We start from the raw sequence: 18,957 nt of genomic DNA, 5'->3' as shown, positions 1-18,957 counted from the left end.
TGTCTAAGAGCATCTCCAACTGGTTCGGTATCCGGGTATATTAGTTAAAATTTGGAGAATTTGTGCACTGTTTATGCTCCAGCAGATTCGGTAAACCTGAATTTTTTTGGCTCATGAACAGTAGCCCATCAAGTCTGATGGGCTACTAATCATTCTTCAAATTCTTTTTTTCTATTATAATAATTAAGTGTTGAATAAAAAAATGTTGAAAGATGTGTAGTTGTTAAAAAAAGAATAAATAATGAATGATGAAATAATATTTAAATGAGATAAAGAATGAAATAGAGAATCTGTTGGAAGTGTATTTGAAAAAGTGGATAAATAAAAATAAAGTCATTGTTCATTCTTCAAACAGTACAAAAATTTGATGAATCTGCAGGAGATGCTCTAAGCATATCCCTTAGTATATTAGCTCTTAAACCAATCTTAAATCAAATTAGTGCTTGGCAAGGCTCTTCAACAACTTTACCTTGGTTCTTCAACAACTTTACCCTGGTCTTACTTTAAAAAGAAGAAGAAGAAAAAAAAAAAAAAAAAAAAATATATTGTTTTCAACACCAAACCACCACAATTTTGCCAAGCCTACAAGCTTTTTTTTTTTTTTTTTTTTGATAGGTAAGATAAAGTTTCTGAAAAAAATACTACTTCATGGAAAGGAACATGCGGTAGCCAAAAACAGACAGTAAAGACTCAAGACAATGTACAAGAACAAAGGGAATCTATAAACATCGGGCGAGAGTCACTAGAAGTGAGTCCCCAAGCCTACAAGCTTACTCTCCTGTCATCTGCCAATTCAATGGGTACTGTGCCCATGGAGTGCTACAAGATCTAATTCCTTTTAAAAAGAAGGTGGTCTGAACCATATGATATAGCTGGTGACATCACAAAGAATGTTAAGATGGAACTTTCAAATTTCAAAGGTATGGTTGGTTATTTTCAGATAGTATTTTGATACGATCAGAGAGTAAAGTTTGCTAAGATGGTGCTTGTATGTTTGACAAAAGTGTGGTGGCCGAGTGTGTTGGAAGAATTTGAGGAGATTGAGACAAACACCCATAGACACAAGGCGAGATATGAAGGCAAAACTTTTGAGAGAAGTATATGCCATCTAATTAGTGTGATAAGTAGCGTTAACAACTTGCTAACTTGAAACAAGGCAACATGTCAATGCCTGGGTATACACAAATTGTTAAGGAGCCTTGCCAAACACTAGCTTGATTTAAGATAGGGATGATATACAAAGGGAGATGCTTAGACAATCTATTTCTAGTGTGGAACATGCATTCCAAGTAGCTCTTGACATGGAGGAGTACTTGACATATCCAATTGCTAGAAAAATTAGGTCTCAAGCCCCATGGAAGCAACATTTAATAAATCTGTTGAATTGCAAAAAAAAAAAAAAAAAAAAATTGGTGCTCAACCTCAGGAGGCAATATTTAAGAAATTTGTGGAAGCAAACTATGGTGATAAGGCTTCATTGTCACAAATGTTTAAGCAGTTGAATGGGTCAAAACCATCTTTTATTGGACTACTATCTTCATTCTAAAAGAGCTGTGAATTTAGTTGATCAGTCAAATGCTTATTTAAGAAATGGCAATGTCAAAGTAGCATAGAGGATTTACCTTTTGTACCTCAAAGGGAAGTATAATTGTAGTGAAATTTGAGCAAAGCTACTATCTTGCAGCATAATATCTGTTTGATAAGTACCATAATTTTATTGACACAAAAACTAGAGCAAGTATACAGGAGTATACAACAGGGGATCATACAATGAATCACGCAAACTACAAAAGTATATCAAATCAATAACAGACTATCTTGCAGCGTAATACATCCAAACTGGGTTGCGGGAAATCCAACAAAACCAGTCCTTTTTCTTATGCGCATTGTAGCTTAAAAAGATTCAATTTTTCATTATACATAGAAAAAGTTAAGTCATACCCACATCACAAAACCATTCCCCATAAAATAAAATCCCATTAATCTGATAATATCTTCCACTTAACTAATTCCACCACATAAAACTTCAATATTAAACTTTCCCAAATAAAATTTAACCCCAAAACAAAACCCTAATTCTACAGAGTTAAAAATTAAAGACATATAATCAACAATCAATCCCACGAATTGGAAACCAAACACACATCTAACAGTAAATACGAAACACATCCACATACAATAAACAAAAACCCTAAAATTTCAATTCAGTGTCCACATACAAGAAACAAAAACCCTAGATTTCAATTTTTCCAGAAAATAGACTATCGTATAAGGGTTACAAAGTACTACTTATCTTTGGTGGAGACACCATACTTTTCCTGAAGCTTGGTAATCTCGTCCTCCTTCTTCTTGTGATCGAACTTCTTGCTCATCTTGGCTTGCTGGTAGTACAGCACGATGAGGTAGCGGTTGGCGACGTTGAAGCCGGAGAGGTGATCGACGGCGGTCTTGGCGTCGTAGATGTCCTCGTAGACGACGAAGGCGGTGCCGCGAGTGTCCTTGCTGGTGCCGACTCGGATCTGCCGAATGGCGCCGTACTTGCCGAATATGTCGTACATCTCTTCGCTCGATATGTTGAACGGCAGGTTCCGAACGTAGAGCACGCGGTTCACCTCCGGTGGAAGCCGCGTGTTTCCCTTGCGAAGGCTTATGCTCGCCATTGTTGGTTGCTTGGTTTTTGGTTTTCGGCCTTCTCTGGCTGAAGCCTCAGAGGGTGGAGAAGAGTTTGTAGGATTTGGATTTTTTTGCTTCTTTATATGTTGGTAATTGGGCTTTGGAGTTGGACCCAATCATAACCGACATACTAAAGGGTCCACTAACCAGTTTATTATTATTATTATTATTATTTTAGAAATTAAAAAAATTGTTAGAGTGAGGCAATCGATGTGACTTTTTTACCTGAGCGTGAGACTTACCCCGATATTACAATCTTCGATAAAGGCATGTTGGACCAAGGCTTACCACTAGGGCAACCAATTAATTGTTCATAAATTGGTAATATATCACAAATAGTGTGTTCCATTTAACTTTATCGGTACTCAATAGTCTCTTTGCCTAATTGATTGCCACTTGGCATTTCCCAGTGTTCCAAAGGAGTCCATCTTAAATTATATTTATAAATTTAAAAAAAAAAAATGGTTTAGCTGAGAAAGTGTCTTGTTATTGAATAAGAGACATGAGTTTAAAACGCAACTGCACCAAAAACCAATTGATGTTTTGATTAAATAATAAAAAACAATTATCATGAAATTAACGTCAAATGGTTGAAATCCTTCGATTATATTCATTGTCACATTAATTTGTAACTTTTATGTTGTAAAATTTCTAATACCTTTAACATTTTCTTTTTAATTTATAGGTTATGTTAAGTTGACATAGACACAATAAACATTTATTGGCTTAATTTGAAGATGACTCATCTCCACCCATTTTAAAACTAGATCCAAAATGAAACTTACGCTAAACATTAACCTACAAAAATTCATTTCGTGTTCACTAGTTGTGTCAAATACTATCAACCTTATTCATAAAGAATCAACCCAAAATTTTGGGGTATCATACTTGATGAGACGTGTTCCCTTCAATTATATTCCATAATCTCTATATTTTAGTAATTATCCAATGCCTCTGGGAGTACAACGACATTGTACTCTCTCATTTCACATGATATTAGATCATACTATTAAATTCATGATAGAATCTATTATTCATGTGAGATGAGGGAGTATTGTGTTACTCTATACTTCAAGAGTACTTGATAATTTTTCACCATAGAGCCTTGGTCCTCTCGTGATCCTCATATGAGATGGATCTTGGAATTGAGATAAAGATCCTCTCCATTTGTCTTTGAAAGAGAAATGATCAACTTAATAGTAAAGTTTCCAAAAATTTATTCTTTGTTTGATAAAATGAGAATTTAAATAATATGGAACCATGTACATAATTAAATCTCTAAGTCTCATGCGCCAGGCTCACGAGATACCATCGCTGATCACTCTTATTACATGTGTCTTGTTGTAAGAGTTTTTGTACTTTCTATTAAAAACAAATTGTAAATATATATATATATATATATTTTTGTGAAAATAAACCTTTTCCTTTAATTATCTCTCTCTCTCTCTCTCTCTCTCTCTATATATATATATATATATATATTATTTACATTAATATACTTATTCAATGATTTCTTGGCTGTTAAGAATCTTAAGATCTAAGTTTGGTCATTTATCTATTTATTGGACATCTGACAATTAAACAAATAGTTCTAACAGATCTCATGCAACTGCATTGGCTGTCTAGCTACAATTTTATTGGCTTTGGATCTCTCTCTCTCTCTGTTGCCTTGTACTTACCAAGAGTTTCTAACTGAAATTGCGTTATGTGAATGGCTAAAAATAAAATTGATGTTAATTCTGCCCAATAACACCATGCCATGTTGTAGAGCAACTTTCAGTATTTCTCTCTGCATAACACACGCATTTTATAAATATAGAGTTTGTGAAAACTATAATACCAAGCAATACAATCTGTGCCAATCCCTCTGCCTTCTCCTCTGGACTCAACATGAGTGATCGGAAGGAGGTACGCCCCAAAATTATCTTCAAAAGCTAAAAACACAAAAACATATCTTTTTCCCTTTTGTTTGAGTTTCTGATTGCTAAGTTTTCACGCAGCATTTAGTCTTCTTCTTTTTTTTTTCATTTTTTCATTTTTTTTTTCCTTTTTTTAATGATCTATTAGGGTAGTTTGTGTCTCTTGCTTGTTGTAGCATATTGTGGCAATATTCGCATCGAAGGCTCTTTTGATCATCTTAAAGAGTAACGATTATCACACGTTCATTATTTTATACTCTAATACATATTCTCTTTGAAATAATGTCTAGTAGCGAGTGTGTCAAGATTTTCTCCATCTCCAATAATGTTGGAAAAGAAACGAAAAATTTTCAAAACTTTTTTTAATTGTTCCCTATTTTTTTTATAGATATTATAGTTAAGATTTTGATTCTTTAGAAATATGGTTCAATTCTTAACATGAGATGCATTTTCTAGTGTGAATACATTTTCAACGCGTAAGCTAGAATGAAAAGATTAAAATTAAAGGTAGGGAGGGAGGGAGGGAAGATGGTGGTGGGTATGGTCTTTACCACCACACCAAAGTGGGTGTGGTGCTAAGTGTTGAAAACAATCTTCTAACTTTTAAGTCTTCACTGATTAAGAAACAATCTCCTAATTCACCTAAATGTGTATCAATCCTACTTTCATAAATTTTGTCTTCATTCAGCCAGTTTCCTACTCAATGTCATATTGTCACTATGACTATTTGTATCTGAATTGTTTCTTATTTTTGCTCAATGTTGTATTTATATTTGTTACAATGTAATTTTATTTTGACGAACAATATTTAGCAATTGAGGAACAATTCTTCTTGATCAGGTAGTAAAAGTTCTCTTAAGACCAATACAATCTCAAGATGGCATACAAATTGTTTTTTAAAGATTTTTTTTTTTTTTAAATGTTAGAAGAATTTTTTTTTATAATTACAATATGTATTGGTCAATGTGCGTTGACCAAGGGGATGTTGACCAATGCAGTCTCAAGATGACATACAAATTATTTTAGGATTGGGATCGAGTGCAAAACTCACCTAGTGCATTTACCCCTCTCCACTCACATATCGGTTTTACTACTTTCACTTTCTAACATTTTCTCACTTTTTTTAATTTAATAATTGCAATTGAAAGTTGCTTTTTTGAACTCTCAATCTCAACCATGAGTTATTGCACTCACATATCGTTTTTACTACTTTCACTTTCTAATATTTTCTCACTTTTTTTAATTTAATAATTGCAATTGAAAGTTGCTTTTTTGAACTCTCAATCTCAACCATGAGTTATTGCACTTGATCTTGCTCCTTGTTTTTAAAGAAGAAATAGCTTTGTAATTGCAATATTAACATGATGCTCATTGATAGCCTTGTTGCTCATATGAAGTTCTTTCCTATATAAGATATATTGACTATTTAGATATTCTCCATTTGCAGAAGAATGGCTGGTTGTCTGTTCCTGAATTTGGAGGATGGGATAAAAAGGCCCCAGCTTCTCCCAACTATTCGGTGGTATTTTCTCAAGCTCGAGCTAATAGAAAGCATCTGAAGACAGACTTGAGTGACTTGAGATCAAACCTTGAAAATGAAAGAGAGCTCATTAATGCTAATCATCATCATCATCATCATCATCAGGATGATCCGGTTATGGTGAGTCTCCATTTTACTGAATCAAAGTTATAGAATGATCTTTCTTTTCCAGATAGGTAATTATAGAATGATTGTTATTTAGTCTTTCTTTTTCACTATCACTCATTGCAAAGGGAATATGTTTTCTTACTTGGGCAAATACCATACTCACATTCCAAAATGAAAAGAAAGGAAAATATCATACTCACCTTGTTTTGGTCCATATGGTCAAAGCACATGGATCATTACATTGGTAGAGTATGCCCTCACAAAGCAAATAAATTGTGAAAATGACATAAAAAGATCCAGAATTTGTACCATTACACATCTCCATTAATCTAAGCAATAATGGAGCAAAGGAATGTAGGAAATAATTGATTTAACTCTGTGTTTCATCTAAGGTTGTTCATAAATCAATTTGGCAACTACCGAACAAAAATGGCAAAAAGAGAAGGCTCTATTTAGAGAGACAAAGTTTCGCTTAGTGTGTAAGTGATTGCCAAAAAATTGAAACCGGACAATAACAAAAATGAATACTAGAGATGGACAGAGGATTCAAATTGAAACTGTTTTGTAAGTTTGAGACTTTAATTGGCAACAATAAAATCATGGTACTGATGCAACCTCACATTCTTCTTTCTGATCATTCTATTTGTATTGCCATGCAGAGGAAAAAGAAGATTCTGACCTACATCAATTGCTGCATTAGGCCTTGATTTCTAAGAACACCAGTCTTTCAATCTTGTACCATCAAACTAAATTTTGGGTTCTGGCCTATAAATTTATAGATGGCACCTGTTCTAATTTATATTTATCTTCAAAAAAATCTGTAATCTAAGCATGCTATGTATGTTATATGCTATGTAATCTAAGTGTGCTACATAAGCCAGATTCCCATGCTTATAGTTCTTCAGATTTGGCAAAATAAAGAAATGAAATCAGAATATAAGAAAATTAGAAACAGTGATTAGAGTTCCATTAATTGTACACCCATAGATATACATTTCACTCAGTGAGGTGATGCTAGTAGAATGTTCTCATTTATTTTTCTTTTATTCAAACTCAAGGCCATATATACTTGAGTATTGTGTATTCTTTACCCACCAGGCAATAAGAAAGTAAAAAGATCATAAAAATGACAGAAAGTGAAATTTAATCTGTGGATTTAAATCGCTTTACTGGAGCTTGGAGGGAAGACAGGTACTTAGCATCTCCCTTGTCAATTCCATTAAATAGATAACTGAAAGGTGGCATTTCTACATACTTTCCAGAACCAGGAACAACCTTCAGCTCATCATTTTCCCAAACAATTCTTCCGCCAGCAATTGTCACTTCAACCTTTCCCTAAGAGAACGAATATGAACTTTTAGAAACCTTACATAAAATGGCAAAGTTTAGGAGGATATATGAACGTGCATGCTCTCAGAGTGAGAGAGAGGGGATTCTGAAATTTTACAAATTCAAGCAAATATGGACCAGTTAATTGTGACCAAAGAAGTTCTGATGGGAGTGCAAAATATACAGAATTATGTAAGGAAAAGATGGTCTGCAAGAATTAATAACCAATTTGAAGTGTAGTTAAAAATTATGGTTGACAAGACTAAATATTAGATTGAGTCTTTTAAACTGCAATTTCTAGTGGTATATGCATACATATACATTCATTTATAGTAGTAATTGTTGAACGTTGCAATGGCATGACTTTGCAGTCATGTTTCTGCATTAGGAAGTAAAAAAAACAAAGACAAATGAGTATAAACCACCAAATTAGCAAAGATTGCCCCAGTATCAATGAAAATACAGAAATATGTAAAACATATGTTAAGTTTCAATCCATATCTCATGGTAACTGATCATGAAATAAGCTTTGGTCCTTACATGGTATAAGAAATGGCAGTGGGGACTGGGGAATTATAAAAGTAACATTATTGTCTTATTATAGTTCTTTTGTTTTCTTTGGCCAAATCATACAGTAATTAACCCAAGCTCTCCTACTTATTATAAAGGAGGAAACCAACTCTTGACTAGCTCATGGTTACTCTCATTGGCTAACCCATTGAATAATATGGAATCTATAAAAGATCCCTTAACACAATCAAATTTAATGGTCATATCATATCCCTTTAATAAGTTTTTCAAAATTCAAGCGTCTTCATCTCACATCAATGCAAGTGAATCTGCCAACACTCTGCACCCTCACATGACAACATAATTTTTCAATTAAACCAAAAATCAAATTAGAAACATCAATCATCTCATCTTAACTAAGTTACATTCATCCATACATTCTAGACACCTTTTTTTTTTCCTATTTTTTAGGGGACAACTGAAAAGCATTAGGTGGTAAGATTACTTGCAAAGGTTTCAGAAACACAATCTGTACATACATATATCCCTATCTATATTGTTGAAAGTTGCCATGTCCATGACAGACAAACAATTGTGTATTTGTCCACAGATTATAGCTCACTGCCCTTGCCTTCATAAGCGCAAACCCATTATTTTAGTATTGTTCAATAATTGAAAATTCGGCATGTCAGACATTTAAAGATGTGACAATCATGCCACTGGTGCCCAACACTCATTCATAAACTCAAAAGAATTTCAGAGCTACATTTTTTTTAAACTTCAGCAATTCTCATTGTGATATGCTCAGCAGTATTATGAGTGTGTTACACATTTTGTCTAGTAACTCAACATAATAATTACTTTCATCACCTTCTTACCATTTATTCTTCTTTTGCATGCAAAAATATATTTCAAAATACAATAAGACATGTGATATGTTCAATACTATCAAGTCACAAGGACAGGTATAAGGCTGTTTTGAGTTGTTGTGTCTACAAATGATAGGTGCAAATAAAATATGAATCAAACTGATATTAGATCTTTCTCACATTACAATTGCTAACCTATTTCATAATGCATTCGTTATCAACAGATCAACTACAGTAAAGATACAAATATTACCTTTCCTCTCCTTCCCTCGTAAACATTTGTATCTGATCTAGAGTGGTGGGACTTTGCAGTTATTTCAAAGCTCGAGTTTGGGTTGAGTATGATTATATCTGCATCAGATCCAGGAAAAATCGCTCCTTTCCTTGGATATATATTGAAAATTCTAGCACTGAAAAAATTGCAGATGGTGAGATAACTTGACATATGTCAGAAAGCTTAGTGGGGATTAGATCATAAAATGCATAATCCCATACATACTCATTCAGTTTTCGTACATTATCTAAACCTTCTCCGTTCTCAGTATCGCAAGTTTTTTTTGGGAGTACTGTAAGCCCTTTTAATTTAATTTTAACCAGTTAGTTTTCCTTTTATACCCAGAGGCTCCAAACAGTGTTTTACACAGTGAAAGATTGTAATGCATCGCCTTTTAAATTGTAAACGTGGCAGCACCTCCTTAAAAGGCTTCTGCTATTATATATAGTATATGATAGCCAGAGAGCATACCATTCTGTGCTTGTTATCCGAACATAATCAGTGGCAGAAATTTGTCCAGATTCCTGCATGAATACGCAAATCTGAGAAAAGGAGCAATTTCTAGAATAGCTTCTAATTCAAGCTGAATATTTTTGAAGGAATGAGCAAGAAATCCATTGCAACTTACCACCATTATATCCCATACCAAATGCATTCTCTCCTCAATACCTAAAAATTACCAATTGCCACAGAGAAGCATTACAAAGTAGAATAGCATAAATTGGCCCCAAATAATGACTCAGAACCATACATAAATTCAAAAATTGCAGGGAACAAAATACATGATTACCATTTACACCATTTGGAATTTTTCGGAAATCATCAATCCCTAGAGCTTTCTGTGTAGAATTATACGTAGCATGATCAGTTCCTACAAGCTGCGAAATGAAAAGGTTTCATGAGAAACAAGTTCAAAGATCTCCATAAACCAATATATTAAAGATCACGGCTTAGGCAATCTGACAATCAAAAGAAAATATTCTGAATCCAAGGATATATAGTCTGCTAGTAGCACCTAGTTATAAGCCAAAATTTTGGAGACTGCATGTGTATTAAACAGATAAGAACACCAATATTCTTCCTGGCAGACTTTCTTAACTTTCATATTACTTAATACACAAAATGTTCACTCTTTCAGGTCCTAGAAGTAATGGTGCACTATCTTCTCTAATGATGAGGTAGAAACCTGCAAAATTCCTGTCGAAAGGGCAGCTTGAAGAGCCTTGTCATGTCCAGATGCCCTAATAGGGGGACTCATGACAAACCTGAAACAAGATCATATTGTTTGAATTTCTTAAAGCTGAAAGAGTCTATCAAAAGATTTAAAAAACAATAAAAATAAAGCAAAAATGAAAGTAAAATGGTCTTGCTTTGCTGCAGTGACAAGTCAGGATCCCAAAGCCCAGATTCATCAAGGGCTAACCAGAAACTATTGGCTCTCCAATAACCCTCTGCCCTGCAGTTCAAACACAAGTAATTAATCTTCTTTAAACAATAAATCATCTAGAGAAAAGAAAAGGCATCAGGAGATCAGCATTGATAAGTTTTAGAACTGAAAGCCAACATATCGTATTTCTCTGCCTGTTTGAGTGAATGTCTATATCAGTGTCTGTGTCTATATTTCTCATTTCTTTCAACTTCAGCCTTTCTGGCCATATTGAGGAGGATGATTCTGCTATGTTAACAGCCGATGTTAAACTTATAGTCACATCCTATGACAATCATCTTTGGTGTTTTAGATTAATATTTTGTTAAGGGAAGATTGCAGAGAATGTTACCCATAGGATTAAAAAAAGGAATGAAATGGAGAAAATTTGGGTATTGTTTGATTGTAAAAACTCATAAAGTAAGGAAAAAATTTTAGGACTGCTATAAGGTTAGATCTAATCTAAGGTGCAGATGTTGGCCAATTGAAAAACCATGTTGATAAATGAGAGTAATAAGATGGTGATAAGTGGTACAAAAGGAAAAGTAGGAATAAAAATGAAGAAATTCTTAAGAGGGTGGAGGTAGTGGCACCAATCTAGGATAATTTGAAGGAAAGTAATATCAAGTGGTCCAATCACTTTCAGAAAAGCTATGTTGGCACTGATGGGAAAAAGATTATTCAACTTGAGTGTTGTGAAAAGGGCTAAAAGAAATGAAAGAGCAAGTTTGTCAAAGATCTAAATGAAACATATGGCTTCAAACAAGGTTGAATCGGCAGAAGTTTAGCAGAGCACAATTAATTGAATATTTAAGTTATTTGGGACTTATTGCAATATTTGCACCATTCGATAACATTGTAATTAAAGAACTAGTTCATTATTAAGGCACTCGTGATTTTTTAAAAGAAATGGATCCATGGTCAAGAGGGTGTATAAATCCTAATTCCATTTCCTTCTTTCTCATATTTTCCTTCTATCCAAATCTATGGTAAACACTTATCTACACTCATCTCAACTTGTATCACCCTATAAGGTTGTCACAGGACATGAACAGCATCTTGAAGTTTGCCAATATAAGCATCCCTTCACTTTGAAAATCAAGGATTTGAATTAATGAACTATTATTAGGTCCTCCTAAATAGCATTGATTCATCATAAACATTTCATTTCAATTGGAATTTGTTTAGCAATAAAGAAAGAGAACTCTTGGTTCAATTCTCCACCTTAACAACAGGGGAAATAGATTGATCAAAGAAGTTCCTGTGGGTCGAAGTGGAACAACAACTGAACCTCTGGCAGCAACATGCTATGGGGTGGCAGTCCTGCTTATGGGATCAAACCAATGTGTTCAAGAAATATTTGAAAATGGGCAGCATCCATGAGGCTGAAATAAAGTCAGCAGAATATGTACAGGTGATATCATGGCTTCTTCTAGAGAACTCTATGGGTATTTTTTCATCATTATTAGGGCTATTTTATGCAACCAACAAGCTGCAATGGAAAATAACACTAGCCCATAATGCTGTAGGTTCCTAACTAGGATGTTTAGTGGAGGAATTTTAATTTTGGATATAGCATTCACATCATATACCAAGCTTATCTTTCTTTGTAGAAAGCTATCTTAAGACCAACTATATCTAAAATGATAAAACCTATCTTGTCTCTTCTTCTCCTTACAGCCAAAGCGTAAAGTAAATCTTTAATTTATCATGTACATCTTCTCTATCTCAAAATTAAGTTGGAATGTTCCTCTGTAGTGCTATGTAAGAATCAAAATGTATTATAAAAGTGAAACAAAAAAGGACCAAATAATTGTATTAAATCTTCATAATCCTGTTGTCTGTTCTTGCTCTTTTGAACATTGTGGGATGCAATAAGTTTGAGGCTATCAGATTCCAACTAAGGGGAACTGTGTTACTAATGCTCAATCCAAAATTTATAATTGCTATAAGAATTAGCCTCTTCTCCTACTTGTATTATATTTCTAAGAGGTAAAAAAAGATTCCAATATTAATTACATATGATTCTCCATAATTGTAGCTTAATTCCGCCATCAAATAAATTTATAAAATCAAATAAAATTTAAAGATAAGATAGTTAAAGACCTTGTTTTCGAGCTGTAGCTATTTCTTCCATAGCATCAATGCTCATTACATGAACCACATAGAGAGGAGTATTCACAAAACCTGCCAAACGAATTGCCCGAGAAGTTGCCTCTCCTTCCAGCTGTAAAGGTATTAAAGCCAAATCATGCAAGGAGAATCTCTTCAAAGATATTCATGGTACATTGATATTTTTCCATTAGACATTTAAGTAAGAAAATAGCTTCCATGGTACATATATATATATATATATTTACAGAACATAATTCTAAAAGTTACCATGGGGGGTCTCGAAAGAGCATGTCCCTCTGGACCAATAATGCCAAGCTCTATCATTCTTTTCTGTCCTTCATATACAGCATCTCCATTTTCCGCATGGACCATAGCCAAAGCACCAAGGGACTTGCACTTCTTCAATCCTTCTAATAGAATCTCATCATTAATCATTACTGCCCCCTTGTATGCCATGAAGAACTTGAAAGAGTTTATACCTATAAGTTGGCACATACATGAAAACTTAAACAGATTTCACATGAAATGGACAAAAAGGAAATTAAAGAAGTGTTCACAAAGGTCCAATGTAAGATGAAATCCGTACAATACAAACAGAAAATATAAGAAAAGCAACCTTTTTCCTTAACCATGATTTCCATTTCTTTTGAAACAACTTCATCCCATTTTGTAATTGTCATATGGAAACCATAATCCATGCAAGATTTTTTTGCTTTCTTTTTATAGGCTTCAAAACCTGCTGTTAAACTACCATGGACTGGAAAAACAAAGTCAATGTGCATTGTTGTTCCACCAGCTAATGCTGCTGCCTGACCACTGAAGAAGTCATCAATTGACTCAAAATCCCTAAGCCCAACTGCTAGGTGCGTGTGAGGATCAATTCCGCCTGTTGAGGTAACAAACGTAGTCATAGAATATATCAGGATCAGATCTACCTAATTACTAATCAGTTTTGCAAATGGAAATGAACAAAGCAATTAAACTCAGATAAAATAAACAGAAAAACCCAAATGATAGCTTATGATTGTTAATAATAATTCTTGTCTTTGAGAGCATGTGTGCAAAAAGACTGAAGAATAAAAAGAGGAGCTATTGCCAACATGCAGGGACTATAACTCAACAAGATGAACCCCATCAAGGTTGAATGCAATTATTGATCCAACTCAAGAGTATGGCAATAGGGACATTGTGTATCTAGAAGCCTATTTACTATGAGGTTCAAAATAAATACAACAAAGGAGAAATAGTCTGCCTCTGCCATTTGGATTGCAGACTGTATGGCTTTATTCTGATACTGTAAATGTCATTGAAAAGAAGTAATACATAATAGTATACTTAGGTTCCAAATGTTCTCACCATACTCCTTTTTCTTCACTTGCATAGTCAAAAGAGTGAAAACACATACTGATCTATTCAGTAATTATAATATGAAAAACTAACCTGGCATGACAAATTTTCCAGTGGCATCAAGCACAGTAACATCATCTCCAACCTGCAAAAGGCAATCAAATGAGTCAGATGTAAATCAAACAATAGAAAGCATAAAATAAAAGATAAAAAAGGAAACATAAAGGATTAACAACAGGCCAAAATAATGAAAAGCGTAAGGAAACCCAGAACCAATAAAAGGGCATATATTTATGTAACAAAGGGTATTTATTGCAAAATATTTTTTTTTTTTTTTTTTTTTTTTTTTTTTTTTTTTTTTTTCATAAGCACGAATTCTTATTTTATAGTATAGCAAAAGTGTGGTTCTACAAGGGCAATTGGCAAATATCTGGGCATGGTTGGCTAAACTAACCAGTATGATTTTTAATGCAATGTTTCTGCAACCTTTTTCAAAATTAATTACCCTGAACTCCTAACAATGCCCCCCTAATAAATTAAATAATTAAATTTAAATTCCAAGAAATTCAAAACCGTTTGATGACCAAATATTAGCCTTAATTATTGTCACATACAAGTGTTTTAAGTTTTAGCAGTAAAATAATTAGTTCCACTTCGCACGTATACAAGTTGGGTAATCTTTGCCCTCGTATATTTTTTTTGATAAGTAAGAAGATAATATTATTAATAAAAGAAAAGCAACAAAAATACAAGAAGTTCAAGGTAGTGAACAAAGGAAAAAGGAACAAAAAGACAGAAGCAGCCCTTAATCTATTCTAATAGACGATAGAAAATCTATAAGGGTAGAACAATCCGAGAAACCCCAACAACGAGACCAATCAAAGGGGGTCTGTTGGCAATGCTCTAATAATTGAACCACAGTTTTCCCCTCATACAAGGGTAATCTTTGCCCTTGTATATTACCTTGAATTAACAAAACCATTAACAAACTTCTTGGTTTTTATTTGATTGAATAATTTGTAACAATCTTGCTTCCCTTCTATTCCATAATTACCATTATAATCACACGCATTATCTGCAATACCAAAATGATAGAATTGCCAAAGCATTAAATTGGTTTAAGACATGCATACATACACTATAAAAATAACACAATCTTTCATATATATATATATATGGAGAGAGAGAGAGAGAGCCATCTAATAGTATACCAATCCAAGAATAAAGAAGGGAGAAGGAAAACATTCAATGAAGCCATCCAGCCCAAGACAAAACAAAAGCTTTTGCCTGTGCAAAGGAGCTCAACACCTGCAAAAGTGTTGTTACTATTTTTTCGACCACCAAAGAAACCACAAAAGTATTGACAAACACTTTCAAACTTCACAGAGCTTGACTTGCGTTTCAAACCTATTTTCAAACTAGGTAGATTCTAAGACCCGATAGTAGCATTCAGCCTCAACTTTAAACAAGATTCTCCAGCCTATGTTGTCATCACTTGTGCCATAAATCTGTATTGCAAACAAAGTTAAAAAAAGGCTAGTTGCATACTTTAGCTTGCTATCCTGTACCACTCTAGTTCAAATGTCTAGAAAAGCTGCTTTAACTAGAGCTTCCCCATACCATAAATCTTGCCAAAAATATAATTTCCTACCATCTCTTACATCTCACACAAGAATCTTGTGGATGTCCTTGGAACTCTTAATGTCATCATAAGGATATCCTATAAGAATTTACCATAGAAGCAGTCCATTAATCCAGCTCTTCCCACACCTCAAACCCACAACATGCCCCGAAAGTGTATGTCTCACTATTGCAAACCACTACAGCAATTTCCCTAAGGAATTTGATTATGTGTAGTGTGTACAAACTTTTATAGGACCTAAGTTTCTTAACTGAAGAAGGTAAAAACCGCCTTCCAGTCTACCAACTGGTATTTAAACTCAATTCCCAAACATTCCAAACAAGTTTTTATTATACTTTTCTAGGCTGTTAGCCAACAATATATGCATCAGGAAAATAGACAAAAAGTAAGGAGGAGAGCTCAATAATGTTTACATTTTACTTAAATAAGAGTGGCTCTACCCCATTTAGGCAGATATTATTTATTTCATACAGCCAACTTCCACTTTATCCCCTCTAATGCCAAATTCCACAAGCGTAGGACATAATTGTAGGGCCGTGAGGTTAAGTAAAATTTCATGAAGGAGAATACCTTGATATTAGGCTTCACAGCAATGATGATCCCATCTTCCACATAAACATCAGCAACCTCCTCTTTATGAGCATTCACAACAGTTCCCCCCTTTATCAATATCTTCGACGACGAAGATGAAATCCCACATCCCGGTTCACCATACTCAATCCCTGCATCACAAAACTGAAACAAAATTTTTCAAAAAATTAACAATTAAGGAAAATTTTTAGACAACATATTCATTTCCTCTGACACTACCACTAACATAAAACTACAGTTTGGTTACAAAAGAACAAAGCCATATTTTTGTTTGCTTTTTTCTATTTTATTTTTTATTTTTTATTGCATATAAGTGATCGGCATGTTCAACCTTATCTCTTTCTGAATTAAAGCACAGTTGGCTTGAGCAGTATTTCACTTTAAAGAAACTAAAACAAGTAAACCATAAAGATCAAAAGGAAGCAAGTTTTATCTTTTCTTCTCTGTTCCTTGGTTTTCTCAACAACCCGGAAGTTTTTTTTTTCTTTTTTTGCTGAAGAAAAAGAAAAGTCGAAATGGAACTGGGTATAGAGATGAGAGTTGAAGAAGATGTAACTACCTGGTTTGATTCAGAAACGGAAGAGAAGGTGAAGAGTAGTAGAAGAAGAAGAAGGAGTGGTTTGGTTTTGGAGCTCAACTCCATGACTGATATTCTGAGAGTCTCAGACTCAGACTGACTGAGCTCGAACACTCTTTCTAAATAACTAGAATTTGCTAAGAATTTTGTTAGAAAACTCGAGATCCAAAGTTTTTAAAACTCCTTCTTACCGTTATTCATTTGCTGACTCGGACAAATTTGTCGACTCGGATCTCGAGTTTTGAAAACTCGCTAAATAGAACTCGATTTTATAAAACTTGAGTTCTAGTTAACGTTTTTCATTTTACCCAGTTTTAGAAACACTCTTTGCACAAACATAAAACCTAAAAACACTCACGCTCAGTCACACTCACGCTCAGTCACACTCACGCCCAAATTTTCAAACTTCCAAAATTTCAAAATCACTCACTCTCACTCCCAAATCAGCGACCCCTGTGCTCTCAATCTCCACGAGCTGTCTTCGGCTTTGTTTATCTTCGCCGTTCTTCAGTCTTCTGCTTTGTGTCTTCGTCGTTCTTCATCTCGCTTGCTAGGTAACAGTTCTCCATTCCTCTTTTGCTGAATTTATGTTATAGAATTAGGCTTTTTGCATGGTGGGTTACGCATTGTTAGAAATGTAAATGTTAGAACTCATTCTTTGATGTTTTTTTTTTTTTTTTTTTTTTGCTGAAGAAAAAGAAAAGTTGAAATGGAACTGGGTATAGAGATGAGAGTTGAAGAAGATGTAACTACCTGGTTTGATTCAGAAACGGAAGAGAAGGTGAAGAGAAGTAGAAGAAGAAGAAGGAGTGGTTTGGTTTTGGAGCTCAACTCCATGACTGATATTCAACGAACAATACTCTTCAATTCAATGAACCAAAGTCGAAGATTAAATAAATAAACAAACATGCTTTCAATGTTTTCTTATTTTAAGGATAAATAAATTGAATGCAACTACTACACCTAAAAAAGTATGTATATTACAAAGATTCTCTTCTTCTTTTTTATGAACACAAAGATCAGGGGCGGCACCACTTGGAGCCCAGGAATTGAACCTAAAAAAAAAATTATTATAATATTTTTTATTTTATTTTTCCTGTTTTGACATTTAAAATAAAAATTTGAACCCCCTTATCCTTAAGCGCAATTGAAATAAACTTAAATATAATTATCTTAACAATTTCTTAATTTTTTTAAACACAGAAAAATTTTAATAACAAATCAATTTGATCTAAAATATGAGAAAAAATTTTAATTAGCCAAACAATAAAAGTAGAATTTGCTAATCTTAAATCTTAGAAAAAACTCATTTAGATCATAAGAAATTTTAGATAAATCAATCAAATGAAAAATTAGTAGATGAATGATTGCATGACTATATACATTAAAACAAATGTAACTAGTAAGATTGATAATAAAGATATCAAACAACAATTTCAAAATACGAAATATTGTAAAACTTAATATATTAAAGATTTTTTGCTTTTTTTGGTGATGTCGATATTTTTAATTTATCTTTTGTTTAAAATTTTGTATAATTTATATTTCTTATTGAAATCTCTATAAAATAATCCAAGAGTCGCCACTGACAAAGATTCTCTTATTATAAGCTTCGATATACTTTTGAAATCTGATGAATTTCCAAGGTTTATCACGTTTGTAAGTGTACTCTCCTTATTTGATAATTAATTTTTTTTTTTTTTTTGACAGCTAATGTTTGATTCCGTTTACAAATTGGCTTAGCCACCAATTTTAGTTTTTCGGGATTTTTCTGAGAAAAATAATTTTGATTCCTAGTGGCTGTATCAGTTTTGCTGTAGATGGGTGGGTTGCCTGAGCACTCGTTAAGTCTCCAATCTCTCTTCCCCCTTCCCCTTCCCCTTTGTTCCTTTCTCACAATGGATTCAGTTCCCAAATTATTAGGTCGAGGGTTTTTTTTTTTTTTTTAATTAAAGGACACGTGGTAACTTACTTGGCAAAAATAATATTATTTTAATATGTTTGTTAGTCTTGTCAATATTTTCCATCCACCACTAA

General features: G+C 33.6%; 3 protein-coding genes across 3 annotated transcripts; 1 reads left to right on the top strand and 2 right to left on the bottom strand.

The window, feature by feature from the left end:
• Nucleotides 1-2,174: 2,174 nt before the first annotated feature.
• LOC112039562 (splicing factor 3B subunit 6-like protein) lies at nucleotides 2,175-2,748 on the bottom strand. The gene has a single exon (XM_024072445.2). The coding sequence runs from the start codon at nucleotides 2,658-2,660 to the stop codon at nucleotides 2,286-2,288; it is 375 nt and encodes a 124-aa protein (XP_023928213.1). The 5' UTR covers nucleotides 2,661-2,748; the 3' UTR covers nucleotides 2,175-2,285.
• Nucleotides 2,749-4,475: 1,727 nt separating this feature from the next.
• On the top strand, nucleotides 4,476-7,132 carry LOC112039542 (uncharacterized). Its single transcript, XM_024072419.2, has 3 exons — nucleotides 4,476-4,581; nucleotides 6,040-6,252; nucleotides 6,900-7,132. Exons 1-3 carry the CDS (start codon nucleotides 4,564-4,566, stop codon nucleotides 6,945-6,947), a joined length of 279 nt encoding a protein of 92 aa, XP_023928187.1. The 5' UTR covers nucleotides 4,476-4,563; the 3' UTR covers nucleotides 6,948-7,132.
• Nucleotides 7,133-7,177: 45 nt separating this feature from the next.
• LOC112039556 (dihydropyrimidinase) lies at nucleotides 7,178-17,953 on the bottom strand. The gene is given in 15 exon segments (XM_065762081.1): nucleotides 7,178-7,575; nucleotides 9,202-9,358; nucleotides 9,694-9,746; nucleotides 9,851-9,891; nucleotides 10,013-10,100; nucleotides 10,409-10,487; nucleotides 10,593-10,608; nucleotides 10,611-10,643; nucleotides 10,646-10,678; nucleotides 12,755-12,875; nucleotides 13,031-13,242; nucleotides 13,380-13,649; nucleotides 14,204-14,255; nucleotides 16,323-16,487; nucleotides 17,674-17,953. Coding segments are annotated over 15 exon segments (1,596 nt in total). The 5' UTR covers nucleotides 17,758-17,953; the 3' UTR covers nucleotides 7,178-7,383.
• Nucleotides 17,954-18,957: the final 1,004 nt, after the last annotated feature.

The sequence above is a fragment of the Quercus suber genome, unplaced genomic scaffold, assembly GCF_002906115.3.
Source record: "Quercus suber isolate HL8 unplaced genomic scaffold, Cork oak 2.0 scaffold_441, whole genome shotgun sequence".
Taxonomy (NCBI): Eukaryota; Viridiplantae; Streptophyta; class Magnoliopsida; order Fagales; family Fagaceae; genus Quercus; species Quercus suber.
This window is presented reverse-complemented; position numbering and strand designations above follow the sequence as displayed.

What these genes read in the sequence shown, in the direction of transcription:
- LOC112039542 (XM_024072419.2), top strand. An exon ending in ATCAGGATGATCCGGTTATG is followed by an intron (nt 6,253 to 6,899) that starts GTGAGTCTCCAT and finishes ATTGCCATGCAG; the next exon opens with AGGAAAAAGAAGATTCTGAC.
- LOC112039562 (XM_024072445.2), bottom strand. Translation starts at nt 2,660, where the DNA reads ATGGCGAGCATAAGCCTTCGCAAGGGAAACACGCGGCTTCCACCGGAG.